Here is an 18,378-nt window from a genome sequence, read left to right on the forward strand (position 1 = left end):
ATCCATGCACTAATTCATGCACCGAGCCTCTAATACACACACACACACACACACACACACACACACTTACTTAGTGGCCAGATTATTATGCATTAAGAGATCATAATAATCTGGCCACTCAGTGTATATCCAAAGAATCCAGAAACACTAATTTGGAAGAATATATGCACCCCTTTGTTCATTCCAGTATTATTTTAATAGCCAAGATTTGGAAACAGCCCAAGTGCCCATCAGATGAGTAGAAAGAAAAAAAAAAAAAAAAAGAAAAAAAGGAGGAAATCCTACCTTTTGCGACAGTATGGATGTGCCTGAAGAATATTATGTTCGGTGAAATAAGCCAGTCAGAAAAAGACAAGTACCATATTATTTTACTTACATTGAAATCCAATGAACAAAATAACCTAACAAACAAAATAAAAAGAGGCTTATATAATAGATACAGAGAACATACTAACAGCTCTCAGAGGGAAAGTGTTTTGAGGGACAGGATAATAAAGGTAAAGGGATTAAGCAAAAAAAAAAAAAAGAAAGCTCACAGTATGGTGATTATCAGAGAGAAAGGTAGGTGGAGGGAGATAGAGGAGGGTAAAAAGGGGGTAAATGTTGATGGAAGGAGATTTGACTTAGTTTGGTGAACACATAATACAATATACAGATGCTGTGCTACAGAATCATATGCCTCAAACTTATATAATTTTAAGAACCAGTGACACCCTAATAAATTCAATATGAAAAAAAAAATGTTTTTTGTTTTTTTTTCTGCATTGCTCTGTGTTAACCTCACCTCTAAACATACTGAAGTGATGTTTACTTAAGTGGCCATCATTTCTGAATAGTCATTCTTTTTCCTCCAATAACCTTCAGAATCCTCCTCTCACACCTGGCAGCTGGGCTCAGCTGAACTACCTCCTCCAACCTGAACCTCTGTCTAATTTTCTTCACAGTGGAGTGACAGCATCTTCTGGTGTCCTGAAACACTATACCTTTGTATAATATTTAGTATACTCCTCCTGTTATCTATATATATAAAAGCCTAATATTCTAAGTGTCCGACTGGCTGGTCAACCATTCGCTCAACCAGTCACTATGATGCATACTGACCACCAGAGGGCAGAGGCTCTGAGTGGTAGGTTAGCTTGCTGCTGGTGTCTGGCCAATTGGGACTAGACAAGATGGGATGGACATGTCCTGGAGCCCTCCCCAGCTTCTAAAATATTTCTACTAATTAATTTCCTTTCAATGTGCACAAATTTGTGCACCATGCCTCTAGTTATGTATTATATGTCTTATCCACATACTAGCAATACCAGCATGTAGCCATCTTTATGACAAAACCTATACTGTATGTTTCCCCAAATTACCAATCATCTTGTTCCATAAGCTATACCATGTTAAATATTTACTAGATCCACTCACATGGGTTATTCTACTATATTTTAAAAATTTCCAATTAAAAATGTTTTTCTTTTTTAACATATTTAAAACAAACTGCTAAAATACTGCAAACACTTCCTATAAAATATTTAACTATTTCAAATCTTCTCCTGAACAAGTATCATGTAGTACTGGGCCCAGTCAACAAGGCTGATAAGTTCCGTGCATTTGTCAGTCATCAGGAAGTTAATTTTTAACTTTATGTTTAAATTGCCACTTCACCTCTGTGCCCAGCAAATATTCACCAGCAGCAGCGCAGTGGGTGAAAGAACTCTGACATGCTGTCTGAGAAATGGATTTCAGCGGTTCTGCTGCTGCAGCTCTACTGCCTTGGTTCTGGATCCTGTGGGAAGGTCCTGGTGTGGCCCTGTGACATGAGCCATTGGCTCAATCTAAAGGTCATTCTGGAGGCTCTCGCAGACAGGGGACATGAGGTGACTGTGTTGGCTTCGCAAGAGTCTCTCATCATTGACTACAGTAAGCCTTCCACACTGAACTTCGAGGTGATCCCTATACCTCAGCAGGGAGATTTTACAAATAGACTAAATGGCTTCTTAGAGTTAGCTACCAAAGTCATGCCAACATTGCCACGCTGGCAGGCAGCAAAAAAACTGCAAGAATTTCTTCTTCAAGTAACTGGATATATGAAACTTCTGTGTGAGGGTGTAGTCTACAACCAGTCAATCATGAAGAAACTCCGGGAAACCAAGTACGATGTAATGGTTATAGACCCTGTGATGCACTGTGGAGAGCTGGTGGCTGAGTTGCTGGAAGTCCCTTTTGTGTACACGCTGAGGTTCTTTATGGGTGGCACTGTGGAAAAATACTGTGGAAAACTTCCAGCTCCACCTTCCTATGTTCCTGTTATCATGGGAGGACTTACAGACAGAATGACCTTCCTGGAAAGAGTTAAAAATGTAATGCTTTCTCTTTTTTTTGACTTCTGGCTTGAGCCATATGACATTCAGTTTTGGGACCAGTTTTACAGTGAAGCATTAGGTAAGAGGTGTGCTTTTCATTCTAAAGTGGTTATTAAAAGAAACTTGGGAAGCTTAAGAATAGTCTAGGAAAATGAAAGGACTATATTTTAAAACTTTAGCTTCCATTTAAAAGTCTATAATTTATATTAATTTATAATAAATCTGTTTTCAGTATTAACGGGGAAGGGGAAGCGAGAAATATTTTGCTACAGTTACTTTTTTCTTTACAGTCATCTAGTCGTTTTGTAAGATACTTTGATATTGAGTAGATTGCTATCGAAAGAAAACAAAATATGAAACATAATAATTAATGTCACTGAAAATCTATACTTGTATTTATATAACATTTATAAAACTAAATACTAAAGTGTTAAGGGAATCACATTTAGATGGTAGATATAAAATTTCTAAGACAATGTTCCACACACACATTGCCCTTGAAGGCCTTCCAGTCAGACAAGATGGGAAGATGGAAGACAGTGATATTCATCATCTTGTCCCTTGTAGGCCTAAGCTAATGTATGTGTTTGTCTTAGTTTATATCAAGAAAGTTCAGAAAGTTAAAACAAATTTAAATATAAAAAGCTTACAAAATAAGTATATAAAAAAGAAATTATTTTTCTATAGCCATACAAAGTATTTGTTTTAAGCTGTTATTACAAAAGAATAAAAATGTTGAAAACATAAAAAATGTACAAACTAAAGCAGGTAAAGTAAGGTAAATGTATTATTAAAGAAAATATTTTCATACATTTAGCATAGGTTAAGTATACAGTGCTGATAAAGTCTCCAATAGTGTACGGTAATGCCTCAGGCCTTCACATTCAGTCACCACTGACTCACTGAGCAATTTCCACTCCTGCAAGATCCTTTAATGATAAGAACCCTAAACAGGTAGCCCATCTTTTAATATTTTATGCCATATGAATGCATTACTTTTTTTATGTTTAGATTTATTTAGATGCACAAATACCTGCCATTGTGTTACAGCTGCCTACAGTATTTGTGCATATAAATAAATTATGGACATATGCTTTACAGGTTTGTACCTTAGGAGCAATAACTATGCCATGTAGCCTAAGTGTGTAGGAGGCTATACCATATAGATTTGAGTAAGTATGCTCTATGATGTTCGCACAAGAAATAACCTAACTATACATTTCTCAGAACATATTCCCATCATTAAGAGACACATGACTTTATGTAGAAAGTATAAAAGAATGGAAAAAAAAACCCTCCAAGGAACTAATAAGAAATTATAGCAAGGTTACAGTATACGAGATTAATGTGGGAAACTCAGTCACTTTCCTATGCACTAGTAATGAATAATTGGAATTTGAAATTAAAAGCACTATCATTTATAATAGTCCCCTCAAAATAAAATAAAGATCTATTTGAGGAAAATTATAAAACTCTGATGAGCAAAATTAAGACATTAAAAAAGGGACAGATATTTCATGTCCATGGAAAGAGTCAATATTATCAATATGTCAATTTCTCCAAACTTGACCCAAAAATCAATAAAATTCTGATAAAAATTCCAGCAAGTTATTACATGGATATTAACAAACTGACTCTAAAGTTGAATGGCAAGGCAAAATATTCCAAATAGCCAACACAATATTTAAGGAGAAAAACAAAGTTGGAGGAGATCACTATCCAACTTCAAGACACTATAAAACTAGAGTAATCAACACAGTGTGGTATTAGCAAAAGAATACACAAAAAGATCAATGAAACAGAAGAGATCTATGGAATAGAAAAACACACAATGCAGTCAATTATTGTCAAAGAAACAAAGGCAATACAATAGACAGTCATTTTAAAAGCAATGCTGAAACAACTGGATATCCACAGGCAAAAATAAATAAATCCAAACACAAATATCTTAAGCTTCACAAAATTTAACTTAAAAGTGTAGTATCCATAGAATTATAAAATTCAAAACTAGAAAACATAGGAAAAATCCTAGATGATGTTGGGTATGGCAAGGACTTTTTAGATACATCAAAGGTAAAATCCATGAAAAAACAATGAATAAGCTAGACTTTGTTAAAATTTAAAATTCTATTTTGTGAAAGTCAATTACAATAAAATGAAAAGATAAGACACAAATTGGGAGATAATATTTGCAAAAAACATGTCTGATAAAGGACTCTTATGCAAAATATTTTTTTAAACTCAACTATAAGAAAATATAAAACCTAATTTTAGAATGGACCAAAGACATTAACAGATACCTCACTAAAGAAGATATACAGTTGGCAAATCCATAAGCATATTAAAATGCTCCATATCATTTTTTCATGAGGCAAATTTAAATGAGATGCCACTACACATTTTTTTTAGAATGGCCAAAATGTAGAACACAGATAACACCCAATGCTAGTGCATTATGGAACAAAGACTCTCATTTTTTTTCATGAGTGGAAATGCAAAATTGTACAGCTACTTTAGACAATAGTTAGGAGGTTTCTTACAAAATTAATTTACCATTCTATGCTGCTCCTTGTATTTATCTAAAGGAGTTGAAACCTTATGTTCAAACAAAAACTAGCAAATCTATGGTTATAGCAACTTTATGCATAATTGCCAAAACAAGGGTATATGGGAAATATTTTGACCTTCCAAAAACTTTTTTATAAATATTAATTAACTTATTTATAAGTAAATCCAAATGTATTTTAAAATATTAATTTTTAAACTATACATTAGTTTACTCTCATGCCTTTGGAAAGAAATTAATAACTTAGAGAGCGTGGAAAAGTTGTCTCACAATATCAACCCAGCTAACATGACTTAACTTCTGAGAAACTAGTGACTGTCTTCCACTGAAATTCTCACTGGTACATCTTATCTACCTGAGCCATTTTGCCATAAATTCAGGCTACCTCTAAGAATTCTTCAAAAAATAATTTCAGTAGACTCAGATGTAGGACTAAAATAATATATTCTTCTGACTCGTGAAGCTAAGTGGTTGATCTTCAACCTATGAACCAGGAGGTCACAGTTCCAGATCGATTCCTGGTAGAGCACATGCCTGGGTTACAGACTCGATTCCCAATGGTGGGTGTGCAGGAGGCAGCTGATCAATGATTCTCTTTCATCATTAATGTTTCTCTTTCTTCCTCTCCCTCTCCCTCTCCCTTCCTCTCTGAAATCAATAAAGATATATTTTAAATATAATAAAAATATATTCAAACAATAACAATATTGACATGATAACTGAAATGTAACAACTCACTTATTAATGATGTTATTTTCACAATTTTCCATTGTGTTCATAACTCATTTTGTGTAATATTGTTACAGAAGACTGGAAAAAAAACCAAGCCATGCTTAGAGAAAGGGAGTTACATTTTATTAAGGGCAAGGCCAGAGAAAAATGTGCCTTTCAAAATCTGTCCTCCCCCCCCCCCCCTCAACATGAAGGAAACCTTTTCTATTTATACTTTTTCTAGCTCTTTTGTCTTCCTAATTTGGAATGCCATTTCTGGGCCTTCTGGGAAAGAAGGCCTACGCACTGAGAAGGGGCCATGAGACCATATCTCAAGGCCTGGTCTAGTGTCAGCACTGACAACTCTGTCTGGGGCATAGTCCATGACCTTTCTAGAATGGGAGTAGTCTTGTTTTTCTTGTTATTTAAGCAAACAAGCATTTGCAGAAGCCAAAATAGCAGGATTAAAATTTCAAACAGCAGTTTTTATATAAGATGGATGCTTTAATTTAATGATGGGGGAAAAATTGGTGGTGAATTTTCTTTCTATAATTTTGTTTCATAATTTCTCAGTATGACATAAAATGTCTTATGACATTATTTATGAACTTCTTCATACTTTTGTTCAATTCCATTCTCTTTGCTTTTGATTGGCTTTAGATTTGATACTGTGTATCACTGCTGCAGATATAGAAGTTCAGTGAATACTTAAGTTATATCTGTCCTAAAATGTGGTCTATAGGTTATGTACAATAATCTTATCTAAGGAGTTGGTAATCAAGGCAGGGCATAAACATTTTGGCATAGAAGCTGTGAGGCGGTGTTCTGATCTAATTTATACCAACTTCAAGCTGAGTGTCTTTTTGCAATGTTTCTTCATTATCAAATTAGAGCATATGAGTCTACAACTTGAGACACATATTCTGACATTACAAAGTAATGAGTAAAGAAGAGGCTAACTAACCTGGGGTGTATATGATCACTAATTTCTATTAGAATCCTCAAGAAAGGAGGATTGTCATCTGAAAGGAGGATTTTCTTTCCTTAGATACAGAACATGTTTTCTGTGTATAAAAATGGTTGAGTTGGTGATTTGCCAATACTCCTCCAACAAATCTAAAATTAATACTTAGACTCTGTCCCATTTAAAGACAACAAATCTTCTAAAATTAATACTTAGACTTTGTCGGATTTACTTTATCACAAAATAAATGTGTGATGTTGGTAATGTGTAATGTATACTTCACATTCTAAAAAGAGTAATACTGGGTATGAATTACTCAGGGAATTCCTACTATGAAAAAAAGGATAAAATAGATTGGAATGGTCTCAGGAAGATAAGGTAAACTTATATTGGTGGGATTCTTCAACAATATGAGTGAACAAGAAAGCATAAAAATCTAGGAGGTGGAAATATATTCCTGACAGGAAATTTGAAAACTATTAAGATGTGATTTGGTGCTAATATGATGGGATTAATGTATCATCTGCCATTTAATTGGAGGGAAACTGAATATAAAATTTATCAGTACTTGGAGTTGTTAAATTATTTATGAATTTAATTTTTGTGAATTTATTTTATTGATTCTTATTTGATTTTATGAAATTTATTTTATTGAATATATTATTTTACACATTACTGTTCTTTCACTCTCCAAATATCTATTCCTCCTTTTCTCCCTCTCTTTCATATTACTTTAAATTACCTTTCCTTTTAAAATTTAGACAAAATAAGTAATCTAGAAGGCCTAGATTTCTCTTTTTTTCTTAATAGCACATTAGAAAAGTAGTGGTACATTTATTTTCCTAACAAACATATATGCTAATAACATCCTCCCAATTTTATATTCTCCAGGAAGACCCACTACGTTGTGTGAAACTATGGGGAAAGCAGAAATTTGGCTATTGAGGACATATTGGGATTTTGAATTTCCTCGTCCATACTTACCTAATTTTGAGTTTGTAGGAGGATTGCATTGTAAACCTGCCAAACCCTTGCCTAAGGTATGTCTGTTACAGTGGAGGTTTTTGTGTACCATATGATAAAAATTCTGATTCCCCTCTAAAGGTCACAGTCTAAATAACAGAGATGTGCTGCTGGGTATCTTCAGTGTGCTACTCAAAATCAATTTTCCAAGTCATAGGGGTCCCTTATGAGTGATAGTACTGTTTCGTTTGGACTTTACTTTGATATTTAAGCTGAAGAATGAAGCGATTTAAGGAACATGTTAAAAATATCAGTGGTTCAATAGCATGGGTACTAGATTGAAGCAACAGGAAACTAAAGACTAGGAGACTGCTGTAGTTTTCCTAATAAGCACAATGGAATTATGAATAGGGACACTTACTATGGTTGTTTGAGAGACAAATAGGCTTTTGTGAGAACTGTTGGGTAGATTCCACAGGATGTGGTCAGTAGAAGTACATATTGCCAGAAGACATGGCTTCTTGGATAGCAGTGGCCTTTGCTGAAATAAGAAACAATTAATGAAACACTATTTTGAGATGACAATTATGAGTTCAATTTCAAATTCACTTTAAGGAGCCAACTGAATTTTCAGATATAGATTTCTAGAAGTTGCATGAGTAATATAAGGTTTCTGTCCCAGCAGAGAGCATTAGAAATAGATTGGAAGTCATCAACATAAAGTAGAAGTCAAATGTTGGTTTGGTTCTTTAAGACCATGATGTCAGGGTTTTTTTTTTGTCATTTGTTTTTTGAGTAAAAAAGGAAATTATATAATGCATTCCAAAGTTATACAAGAATAAATCTAGACTGCCAGAAATGTTGGAAGAAAACAATATTGGGAAACAAATGAGAATAATAGGTGAGCAGATTAATAACTATCTTGTATTTAACTATCTTTATCAATAGGGAGTAAGGAAACACTCATTTGCTTTGGTTGTAGGTAAACAAAACCATCTCTATTGAAGGTTGCAGGTAAAATAGTGTTCCCAGTAGAGTTCTTGATTTCTGCTTTAGCTAAGGTGTATATTTAACTTGATTCTGAATATGGTTTTCTTACCAAACAGTTATAGCTTCAGGAAAACTCTATTGAGTGTTATTCAGGAGAGAGTCAGCCAATATATAAATAAAGGTAGAGTAAGGAACATGACACATTCTTTGGCTTACTACATAACACCTTGACACACTATTTTGTTTATTACAATTTCATAAAACCAACTCAAATATGTTTTACAAGAGGGAAGAATTTTTCCAATTATTAATATAGATATTTGAGCAAAATGAATATCAATCATGGCTTATATCTCTGAAAAAATAATTAAACCAGTCACTGATAAACAATAAAAAAGCAATGAGAATCAGTAAAAATCAAGAATCCAAAGCAGACAGTTAGTTATGTAAGTCTTAATGTGTTGTGTGTGTGTTTGTGTGTGTGTGTGTGTGATTATTCAATCATATGTTTAGGAAGATGAATCAAAATGGTAAAACACCAATTCTTGGAACTTCAGAGATATTCTCCTAAGGAGCACGAGCCCCTTTAGTTTAACTAAGCTAAAAATAGCAATCTACTTTTGTGGCATCATCTTTCCCCTGGTAATCTTACTAGCCTTATATTGAGAAACATCAATGATCACAGACAACCACAAATAATTACAAAGAAAATGCGTGATGATCTCTAGAGGATGACATTCACATAGATTACAATGTGCAAATCTGAATCCAATACATTGCAGTGTTCAACCTAAACAGCTGTAAACAATGAATTTTATTTTGCAGAGAAATTTATATTTTACTTCTGTACTAAGCTCAAGTTAATGGCATGCAGTTAGTGTCACATTCTTATAGAAAGAGAGTGAATCACTGTTTCATAAATTTATCATGATTATAGCAGACGTTTGACTGTGTTGTCACCTTTTAAACACATTATTATATATCCCTTTTTTTAAAAGTTCTATTTAGCCCTACAAATCAGGGAAAGAATAAATATCAGACAAATATCCTAAACTCCTAACAGAAAGTTAGATGATGTCATTAATAATTTATTGACTGTAAACTGGCATGCTGAAAAATGTTAAAGCTTAGTTCTAAACCCCTTTTTAGGGGCTTCCCTCTAAGGAATATTTTTATGAGTTTGCAAACAACTCTGTTGGTTCATAAATTAAACTTTGGGAGTAACAGTTTCACATACCATGGGAAGATTTGCCTCTTATCATCTATTTATTTGGTACCAGGGGCCCATTGCATGAATTGGTGCACCTTGAAAGGAAGTGTGGGCTGCAAGGCTGTGGTGGGCATAGGGAAGGGTCTCGGCCCATCCTCAGAGGCCCTGCGTGGCCCCTCCTGCCTGCCGACAGCCCCACTCCCACCACTGCTCACATGCACTGACAGCACTGGACCTGCTCCCACTCACTGATGGCGCAGAGCAATTGGGGGCAATGCCAGCAGAGGGTGGGAGCAGGACCTAAACCATCAGCGGGTGCAAGTGGGGACTGCTGCTCCTATTGCCTCCAGAAGCAGGGGGAGGTTGAGAAGCCCAGAGGGGGGATAGAGCCAGCAGCCGCTGCTCACACCTGCTGATGGTGCTGAGCGATCTGGGCTGGCACTGAGCACTGGCAGCAGCTGCAAGCAGCTGCTCTGGCACTGGCAGGTGCAAGCACCCAGTGGGACCACGGTATGGGGAAAAAATAATTTTCAGTAACCACCAGAGGCTCACCCCGATGACAGTGACCAGCACCCCACATTGATCTGGCACCCCAGCTCATCCACTCCACCATCCTGCTGCAGCTGACCACTGCCATGTTCTGCATGCCCTCTGGTGGTCAGCACACCTCATAGCGACTGGTTGTTGTTTGATGGTTAGGTTGTTCCACCATTTGGTCTATTTGCATATTAGCCTTTTATTCTATAGGATGATGCACATAGATTACAATGCCTTTAGTTGTAATCACTCATTATATATTTAAGCCATAGTTTTCAGACACATTTTTGTCTCTTAAAGAGACTAGCTGGTTCTATGTGGTAGAATACCTAACCAGTCTAACAGTGTCTCGGACAATGCTCTTCACCCTGTCTATTTAGAAACTAGAGGCACTGGAAGGGTCCCTTGCAGCTGCTGGCTGCTGGCTAGGTACTCCCTCCCTTCTCCCACCACCTGCCCCCACCTGTGGCTGCCATCACTGGCCAGGGTCTCCTTCCCTTCCCCCAGTAGCCACAGCCAGAGGGGGCCTCCCCCCCTTCCCTTGGCTAGCCCCACCCCCTGGTCAAAGTCCAGACAACTCCCTGTAGAGGAGACAATTTTCATACTATGCTTTTATTATAAGGATGTAAGTGATTTTCCCCCCAGTGGTCCCGTACTTTTATAATAGAGAAAACTCTATCTCTACAGGAAATGGAAGAATTTGTCCAAAGTTCAGGTGAACATGGTATTGTAGTGTTCTCTCTGGGGTCAATGGTCAGAAACCTCACGGAAGAAAAAGCCAATCTCATTGCCTCAGGCCTTGCTCAGATTCCACAGAAGGTCAGTACAACCTATGATCCTAATTAGCAGCCACCTTGCCAATTGGAAAGTGCAGCTAACAAATAGTACTCTTTCCAGGTGAAAGCTGAAACTCATTATATACATTTAGCATAATTGACACCATATTTAAGTACAAATTTATCAAAACATTAAAATGTTGTATTTGGGCCCTTTTGATCATTTGCCTACTGAGCCTTTGTAATACTATGGAAATAGAGTACATCTTTTTTTTAAATTATTTTCAAGGAAATACAATCAATGTTTGCAAACTACCCTTTTGTACTGCTCTTGAATATCACATAAAATGGACTGCATGATTTTTAAATAAGTCTATAGCCCTAAAGTTCCTTAATTGTGCATTCCTACTTATAAAATTAATGCACTGTCTTTCATAGGTTTTATGGAGATACCAAGGAAAGAAGCCAGCCACATTAGCAGCCAATACTCGGATCTATGACTGGATTCCCCAGAATGATCTTCTTGGTAAGATTGACGAGGGGGAGTGGCGGGGGGGTGGGGGGGGAAGCTGTACAATTGGATGATGAACAAGTAACTGATAAAAGCTAAATTCAATCAACATTTAATAATTTAAAAATTTTACATTTTAGAATAGATATAACGAACCAATTGGCCATTGAGAAATTCCCGCTTCCTCTGGTTCACAAAGGAGAATCTTCAGTTAAGACTCTCCTGAGTTCTCAGATTTCAACCTCATTTCAGATATCACCTCCTTATAGTCTTTCCAGACAATGCAGAAGGAGTGAATTTGCCATTTCCCATGGTCACAGTTTTCTGAGATAGCAATAAATCCTGTGTTCAGCTTCTATAGAAAATACTGCCTTCTTCATTAATTTATCCTATAGTTTTTCTCTATCTTTCTCAGAAATTGTTTCATATAATGAAATCCTCATCTGCTTCTCATCTAACCATCAAACTAGGTCATCCCAAAACAAAAGCTTTTATCACTCACGGTGGAACAAATGGGATCTACGAAAGTATTTATCACGGGGTCCCTATGGTGGGAGTTCCCATGTTTGCTGATCAGCATGATAACATTGCTCACATGAAGGCCAAAGGAGCGGCTGTGGAGGTGAACATGCACACAATGACAAGTGCTGAGTTGCGTGATGCCTTGAAAGCAGTCATTTATGAACCTTCGTAAGTACTATAGCCTTGAAAGGCTTACCATTGGTTACATTACCCATCCTATTCAAGAATGTCCAAGGTACCTTGTGTTTGTAATTGGTGTACTTTTAAATAATAGCCATAAGATGACCAATATAAACACCATCTTATTATTTCATTTCCCAAATTGATGAAGTGATTTGCTAAAATTGTAAAAAATCCTCAGATTTCAAATGTCTTATCAATGTGTTTTGTTTTTTTTAATGTTAATGATAAAAATTATGAGATATTTTGAGGCACCTGATGAGGAAATCAATCAGGAAACTTTAGGTACACAGGATGACACCCAAGCAACTAAACCACACCGGACAGGGTTCATCTGCTTACCTTTATAAATATATCTGGTTCTTTATATTATAGGTGTTCAGTAAGTATAAAAATAGAAGTAACAATTTGCCAAATATTAATCACTCAAAAATAAACATCATTAACACTAAATGCATACCACCATTAGCATATAGCATATAGCAATGAGAGATAGAATGCATAATAACTTTGTAAATATAGATTGTATGAATTTTTAAACAAAACTTTAAATTTTACCTATTTTAGCTAAAGATAAATTAAAATGAATCTATTACCTATATTTAACTGTACATGCATATATTTATATCTTAGGTTTTTTTCCTCTGAAAGATCTCATCAAAGTTAAGAATTGATATATGTATATATAGTGTTGATTGTATTTTTTATTTTATTTATATTTGTGCTAATTTGTAACTATGTGTTTTAAATTTAGTCACTCCCAACTTAATTCCCATTCTGGAAGTAATCTCATCCCTGATATGTATTACTTAAAATTCTAAGTTGTCAATATTTTTGGTACTTACTTTCTTCACATTTATTTAATCATATATATATGATTAAATGAATCAAATTTCTCCCTTAATGAATGAGAGATTCTTTATTCCAAAGTATTTTGTATTAGCTTTTAAATGAATATATCATAAGAAATTTTCTTTCAATAAAGATTCATGGATATTGAACTCTTTGAGATCACGTTCATCGATACTTGCTCATTGCCTTGATATGAGCATCACACCTATCTGAATATACTTTGCTATTACTTTCCTTTCTTCAGAACTATGTAAATGTTACCTAAAGTCTTCTAACTTTAAATGCTGTTATGGGTTTTAAGATCTAGCTGATAATTTTCTCTTTTTCTGTGTTTCTTTTCCAGCATGGAAAAATATAATTAATTTTTTTAATTCAAAAACTTAATTATGATATTTATCTATAAATAATTTTCTACATTTTCCCTGGGTTATAATGATTCCTTTCAACACTCTTAATATAGAATAACAAAATTTAATTTTTCCTTTCAGAAATTAATTTTTGTATGTTATTTACTGGAATTACTTTTAGTTCCATTTTTAATATCTATTTCAGGGACATCAGATTCCAATGTTCTTTAAGTTAAAGTATTTTCAGTTGTTTTCCATCTTTATTGTTTTCTAACTGTTCTAATCAATTTTTATTTCTCTGAAATTGCCTCAAATTGCCCATAAATTTGTATATTCACTTTTTCAACATGAGTTGCTCACTGTTTCTAACTTCTCTTTTATGTGCTATGTTTAATGATAGCTCAACAGCTCGCCTATATTATTTATCACTTATTTTCATTTTATAATCTATTTTTTATTTCTTATTCATAACTTAAATTCTTATTACATGTTTATCTATAAGATATATGTGAATTTCAATATTAAATATCTATCTATAAATGGTAAGAAATTTGAATGATTTGAAAGGATAGGCTTTTATCACCACTGTAGATTATCTTAAATGTATTTAAACAAATGATGTGAAATTTCTGTTTTTACCCTACCTATATTTTAATTCAATTAAAATAGTAGATGATTATTCTTTCTCGTTGTGCACAAAAAAAAGAACACAGTACCCCTTGCTGCTGGATCTACTATACCACATTCACTGCTGAATGACAATGACCTCATTTCTCCTTCCCCAATCCCAACAGTGTCTTGCTTACACTATGGCATCTCTTCAAAAACCACTTACCTTCTGTCCTCTTCATGTTTCCAGAATCAAAAAGAAATATACTAATTCTGTCTCAGCCACCAAATGTCAAGTGAAGACACAAACTTCTCACTCAACTACATGTCTACACCCATTATTGTTTTAGGAGACCATTCAAGATATTAGCTCCATAACACTGATTACTGTGATTCCACAATAGCTAGGGGCTCAAATTCGAGTAAGTTATTTTTATTTACCTTGAAAACTCAAATTCCATCTCCTTGCCATTTCTAAAATGACCCTAGTACCTTCATCCAATTTTGATATTGCCAATAGAGACTATTTCCCTTGCATCACAAACACACAAGTATGTGCAGTGGAGGAATCTCAGACTCTGCAAAAATAACTAATTTATGTTCACTGACAATTTTTTGTTCCTGTCCTTATTAACTAGTCAGACATTAGGATCCATGCTTACAATTTTTAACGGATATTTTCCCACAATATGGGCTAGCCACAATATTGGCCTTAGAGGAGTCATTAAAAATCACACTTCAAACAATATTAAATTTCCCTCTTAAAAAAATGAGGCTTATTCCTTTTTTATATGTTTACATTTGACCAAATGTAAAACAATTTGCAATGTGTCAAAATTTTATTTCTTCCATACTCTCCCCTTTACAAATACCATTCAATCAGCAAAGTTCATGTTACCACAAGAATGAAATGTTTCCTCAACACATCTATGGATAACATGTTATGTAAGGGTATCATATACTTACAACCTCAATGAAAACAAAGCTCTAATTTCTGTCTGTCTTTGTCTACCAGTTATAAAGAGAATGCTATGAGGTTATCAAACATTCACCACGATCAACCTGTAAAACCCTTGGATCGAGCGGTCTTCTGGATCGAGTTTGTCATGCGCCACAAAGGAGCCAAACACCTGCGGCCAGCTGCTCACAACCTCACCTGGTTCCAGTACCACTCTTTGGATGTGATTGGGTTCCTGCTGGCCTGTATGGCAACTGTTATATTTTTGGTCACAAAATGTTGTTTACTTTCTTGTCGAAAATTTGGTAGAACAGGAAAGAAGAAAAAGAGGGAGTAAACCATTCTAAGGGTGGTAAAGTTCTGAATGGTCAATGCTGTTCGGTTTAGCCACAATGACCTTCATGAAAACATATTATCTCCATCATGTCTTCAAAATGTTCATTCCTCTACCTTGGCTTACAGATAAAGCCTAGAATTTGACAATACCGTTATTAGTGAGCATATCCTGTTCTTCTTTTGTCTTTTGCCAGATGACTTTAACCTCTTTCTCTCACTTTCCTGATAGGGACACTAATAGTTTTATACAGAATCTATACAAAATATTATCTCTATTTTTTAAACTGAAATGGTATGCTGACTAACAATATGCTAAATCCTGGGGAACACACAAAATGAGAGCTAAATATGATGGATGTAGGAAACACAGAATAATAAAATTCATTTATAGCATACAAATCAGGGAAACATCATAGAAGATTAGTATAAGAATAGTATTGATTTTTTTTCCTGCTTTCCCAATGTTACTGGGGTCAGAGCATGAAATGATAATAGCTGGAATGGCACAGGCACTAAGATAGTTCTATGACTTTCCACTGAACACATGAATAATCATGGCTCATATTCCACCTTTAGTCAATAAGTATATTGGGTACCTTCTAGTGCAAGGGCCTCAAAAAGATCAATTAGTCATATTTTCTCAAGGTCAGTATGTAGCAATATATTAAAGGTAAGCAGATCACTTTTAGAGGAAATAGCAATACTAAGTATGGATAATTTAGTAATTTTATAAAATGTTTAATTAACAGTATAATTAATAAATAAGTCAAATGTCATTTTATTATACTTAAAAATCACTAATGCTCATATCTACTAGTATAATCACTATAACCAAAGGTTTAATTTTATCAACAAAACAAACATTTACTTGGAATGTAAGATCATTATATTATGTTTTAGTCTCAATCATCTGCAAATTTAAATTCATCAATTAATTGTTATGCCAAGAAGATATTAGAAGATCTCATTGAACAAAAATGTGATAGTAGATATTTATCAATGCAAAAACTAAATAAAGGCAAATGTTCATATTTGAATCGGCTTTGCATTCATTTAACAAATAGATTAAAGATTGAACTTTCTTTACCCTTTATAAACTTAGAGACCGGTACATGAAATGTGTACATGTGGGGAGGGGGGGAGGGTAGAAAGTCCCCTCAGCCCAGCCTGCACTCTCTCCAATCTGGGACTCCTCTCACAATCCAAGACTGCTGGCTCCTAACTGCTCACCTATCTGCCAGCCTGATCGCCAGCCTGATCGCCCCTAACCGCCTCTGCCTGCCTGCCTGATTGCCCCTAACTGCCCCCCCCCACTGGCCTGGTTATCCCTTACTTCCCCCTCTGCCAGCCTGGTCACCCAAAGTGCCCCCCTCTGCCGTCCTTGTTGTCCCCAACTGCCCCCCTGCCATCCTGGTCGCCCCACACAGCCTGCTGTTCAGTCGTTTGGTCATCCCTCACTAACCCCCCTGTTGGCTTTGTTGTTCCACACAGCCTGCTGTTCAGTTGTTACTGTGAGGGCATCCTGACCAATTTGCATATTCCCCTTTTATTAGTATAGATTACATGTATAACTAAAGATTTATTTTCAGTGTTTGATAATATAGTGAAGGAGATAAATGACATCCACTGGCCTACTGATAATTTTGAAATACTTGTTCTTTTTAACATGGTATAGTAAAAATTACTTTCAATTTAAAAATAACTGTATCATGAAAGCATGTAAGTATTCTTGAATATGTTCACTACTAAAAATCCAAATAAATTCTACAATATTTTTGTGAAGGCTAAAATTGCATTTATTATAAGTTGACATTTTTAAAGGGTGATCCATATTGATGTATTTTGACTTTATGTTTTGAGAATAACTTTATTTTTGCTCTATGCCCAGTTTATTTCCTGTAATTAGAATGCAGTGGATAGCTAAGAAGCAATGAGAAGAGGGCTGGTCATCCATAGTGCTGAGCTCTACCCAAGTTCAGGCATCTGCTTGGTTTCTGATACAGTCCACCATTGCATGGGAGACTTGCCTGTACTCAATATCCACTGCTCATATGATTCCCTGTCTCTCTTCTCTGATTATCTGAAGATTTTTTTCTTTTCCTGAATAGCATCAGAAGCCAGCTGTCAAAAATTCCTGGATGATACCAACTTCATTAGTTAGTATAACCTCAGCACATAATTAAAAAGAAGAAAAGAACTTTTCCATACCAGTCATTCATAAAAATGTTCAGATGAGGAAACTCTCATCCCTAACAAAGCAGAAACCATGTGCCATATCCCAGAGTGCACAATTCTTAACATTCTCAGTACTCAAAGGTGCTTTAATTTATTTTGTTCATATATACTCCATGTGTTCCTTATTCACTGGCAGCATCTCCTCTGGTCAGGGTTCTTTACTTGACAAGATGATCCAAATCTTCATCCATTCTAAATCAATGTGATAATATATTCTGTCTGAATGATTTGTCAGAACTTTACATTAACCTCTATATTGGACATCAGAATATTAAGTAACAATGTGCTGCATATGGAGACATAATTTTGCCTACATTTTATCATGTGTCAGCTGCCTACTTTATCCTTGGTATTTTAGATAAATCACCACAACAGAAGAGCTCAAAATAATCAAGAAACATTCAAAGGTCCTAATCTAAGTAAATCATGGCCATGTCTATTGGTGGAATAATTTCTCTTGAAAAATGCAACTTCCAAACTGCCTGACTCCAAGTTGTAATAAAAAAAATAGAATAAAATTTTAAAAAAAATTGTCTATGGGGAATGGTGAAGCATACTTGTTAGGGAGCCCATTCTCTTTTAATCCCTTGAACCCATGTATTTAAACTAAAGTACCAAAGGCATCTTATATTAGGCCATGACTTAAAGCATACACTGAATCCTATGATATAGCACTTAAAATACTTAGGGGATTATCTCAGCTAAAACCCTGAACAGTTTTCATTAGCTAATGGGGATAATAGCAAATTGTGTAGAT

At 35.1% G+C, this 18,378-nt stretch overlaps 1 protein-coding gene across 3 annotated transcripts in view; it reads left to right on the plus strand.

The window, feature by feature from the left end:
- LOC311625579 (UDP-glucuronosyltransferase 2A2-like) overlaps positions 1-17,168 on the plus strand; it is a gene marked incomplete at its 5' end in the record, with an annotated part of 49,885 nt that extends 32,717 nt beyond the window's left edge. Inside the window, 6 exons of one of the 3 annotated variants that reach the window (XM_084890053.1) lie at positions 1,674-2,433; positions 7,487-7,635; positions 10,983-11,114; positions 11,510-11,597; positions 12,053-12,272; positions 15,108-17,168. In XM_084890053.1, the coding sequence (XP_084746179.1) occupies positions 1,713-2,433; positions 7,487-7,635; positions 10,983-11,114; positions 11,510-11,597; positions 12,053-12,272; positions 15,108-15,387 (1,590 nt within the window). In that variant the 3' untranslated portion in view covers positions 15,388-17,168. Of the gene's footprint in view, positions 1-1,673; positions 2,434-7,486; positions 7,636-10,982; positions 11,115-11,509; positions 11,598-12,052; positions 12,273-15,107 lie in introns of those variants that run through there. The other 2 variants (XM_084890054.1, XM_084890052.1) reach the window with 2 other exon arrangements.
- Between the last annotated feature and the right edge of the window lie 1,210 nt (positions 17,169-18,378).

This window comes from Pipistrellus hanaki (genome assembly GCF_964339955.1).
Source record: "Pipistrellus hanaki genome assembly, chromosome: 1".
Lineage (NCBI taxonomy): Eukaryota > Metazoa > Chordata > Mammalia > Chiroptera > Vespertilionidae > Pipistrellus > Pipistrellus hanaki.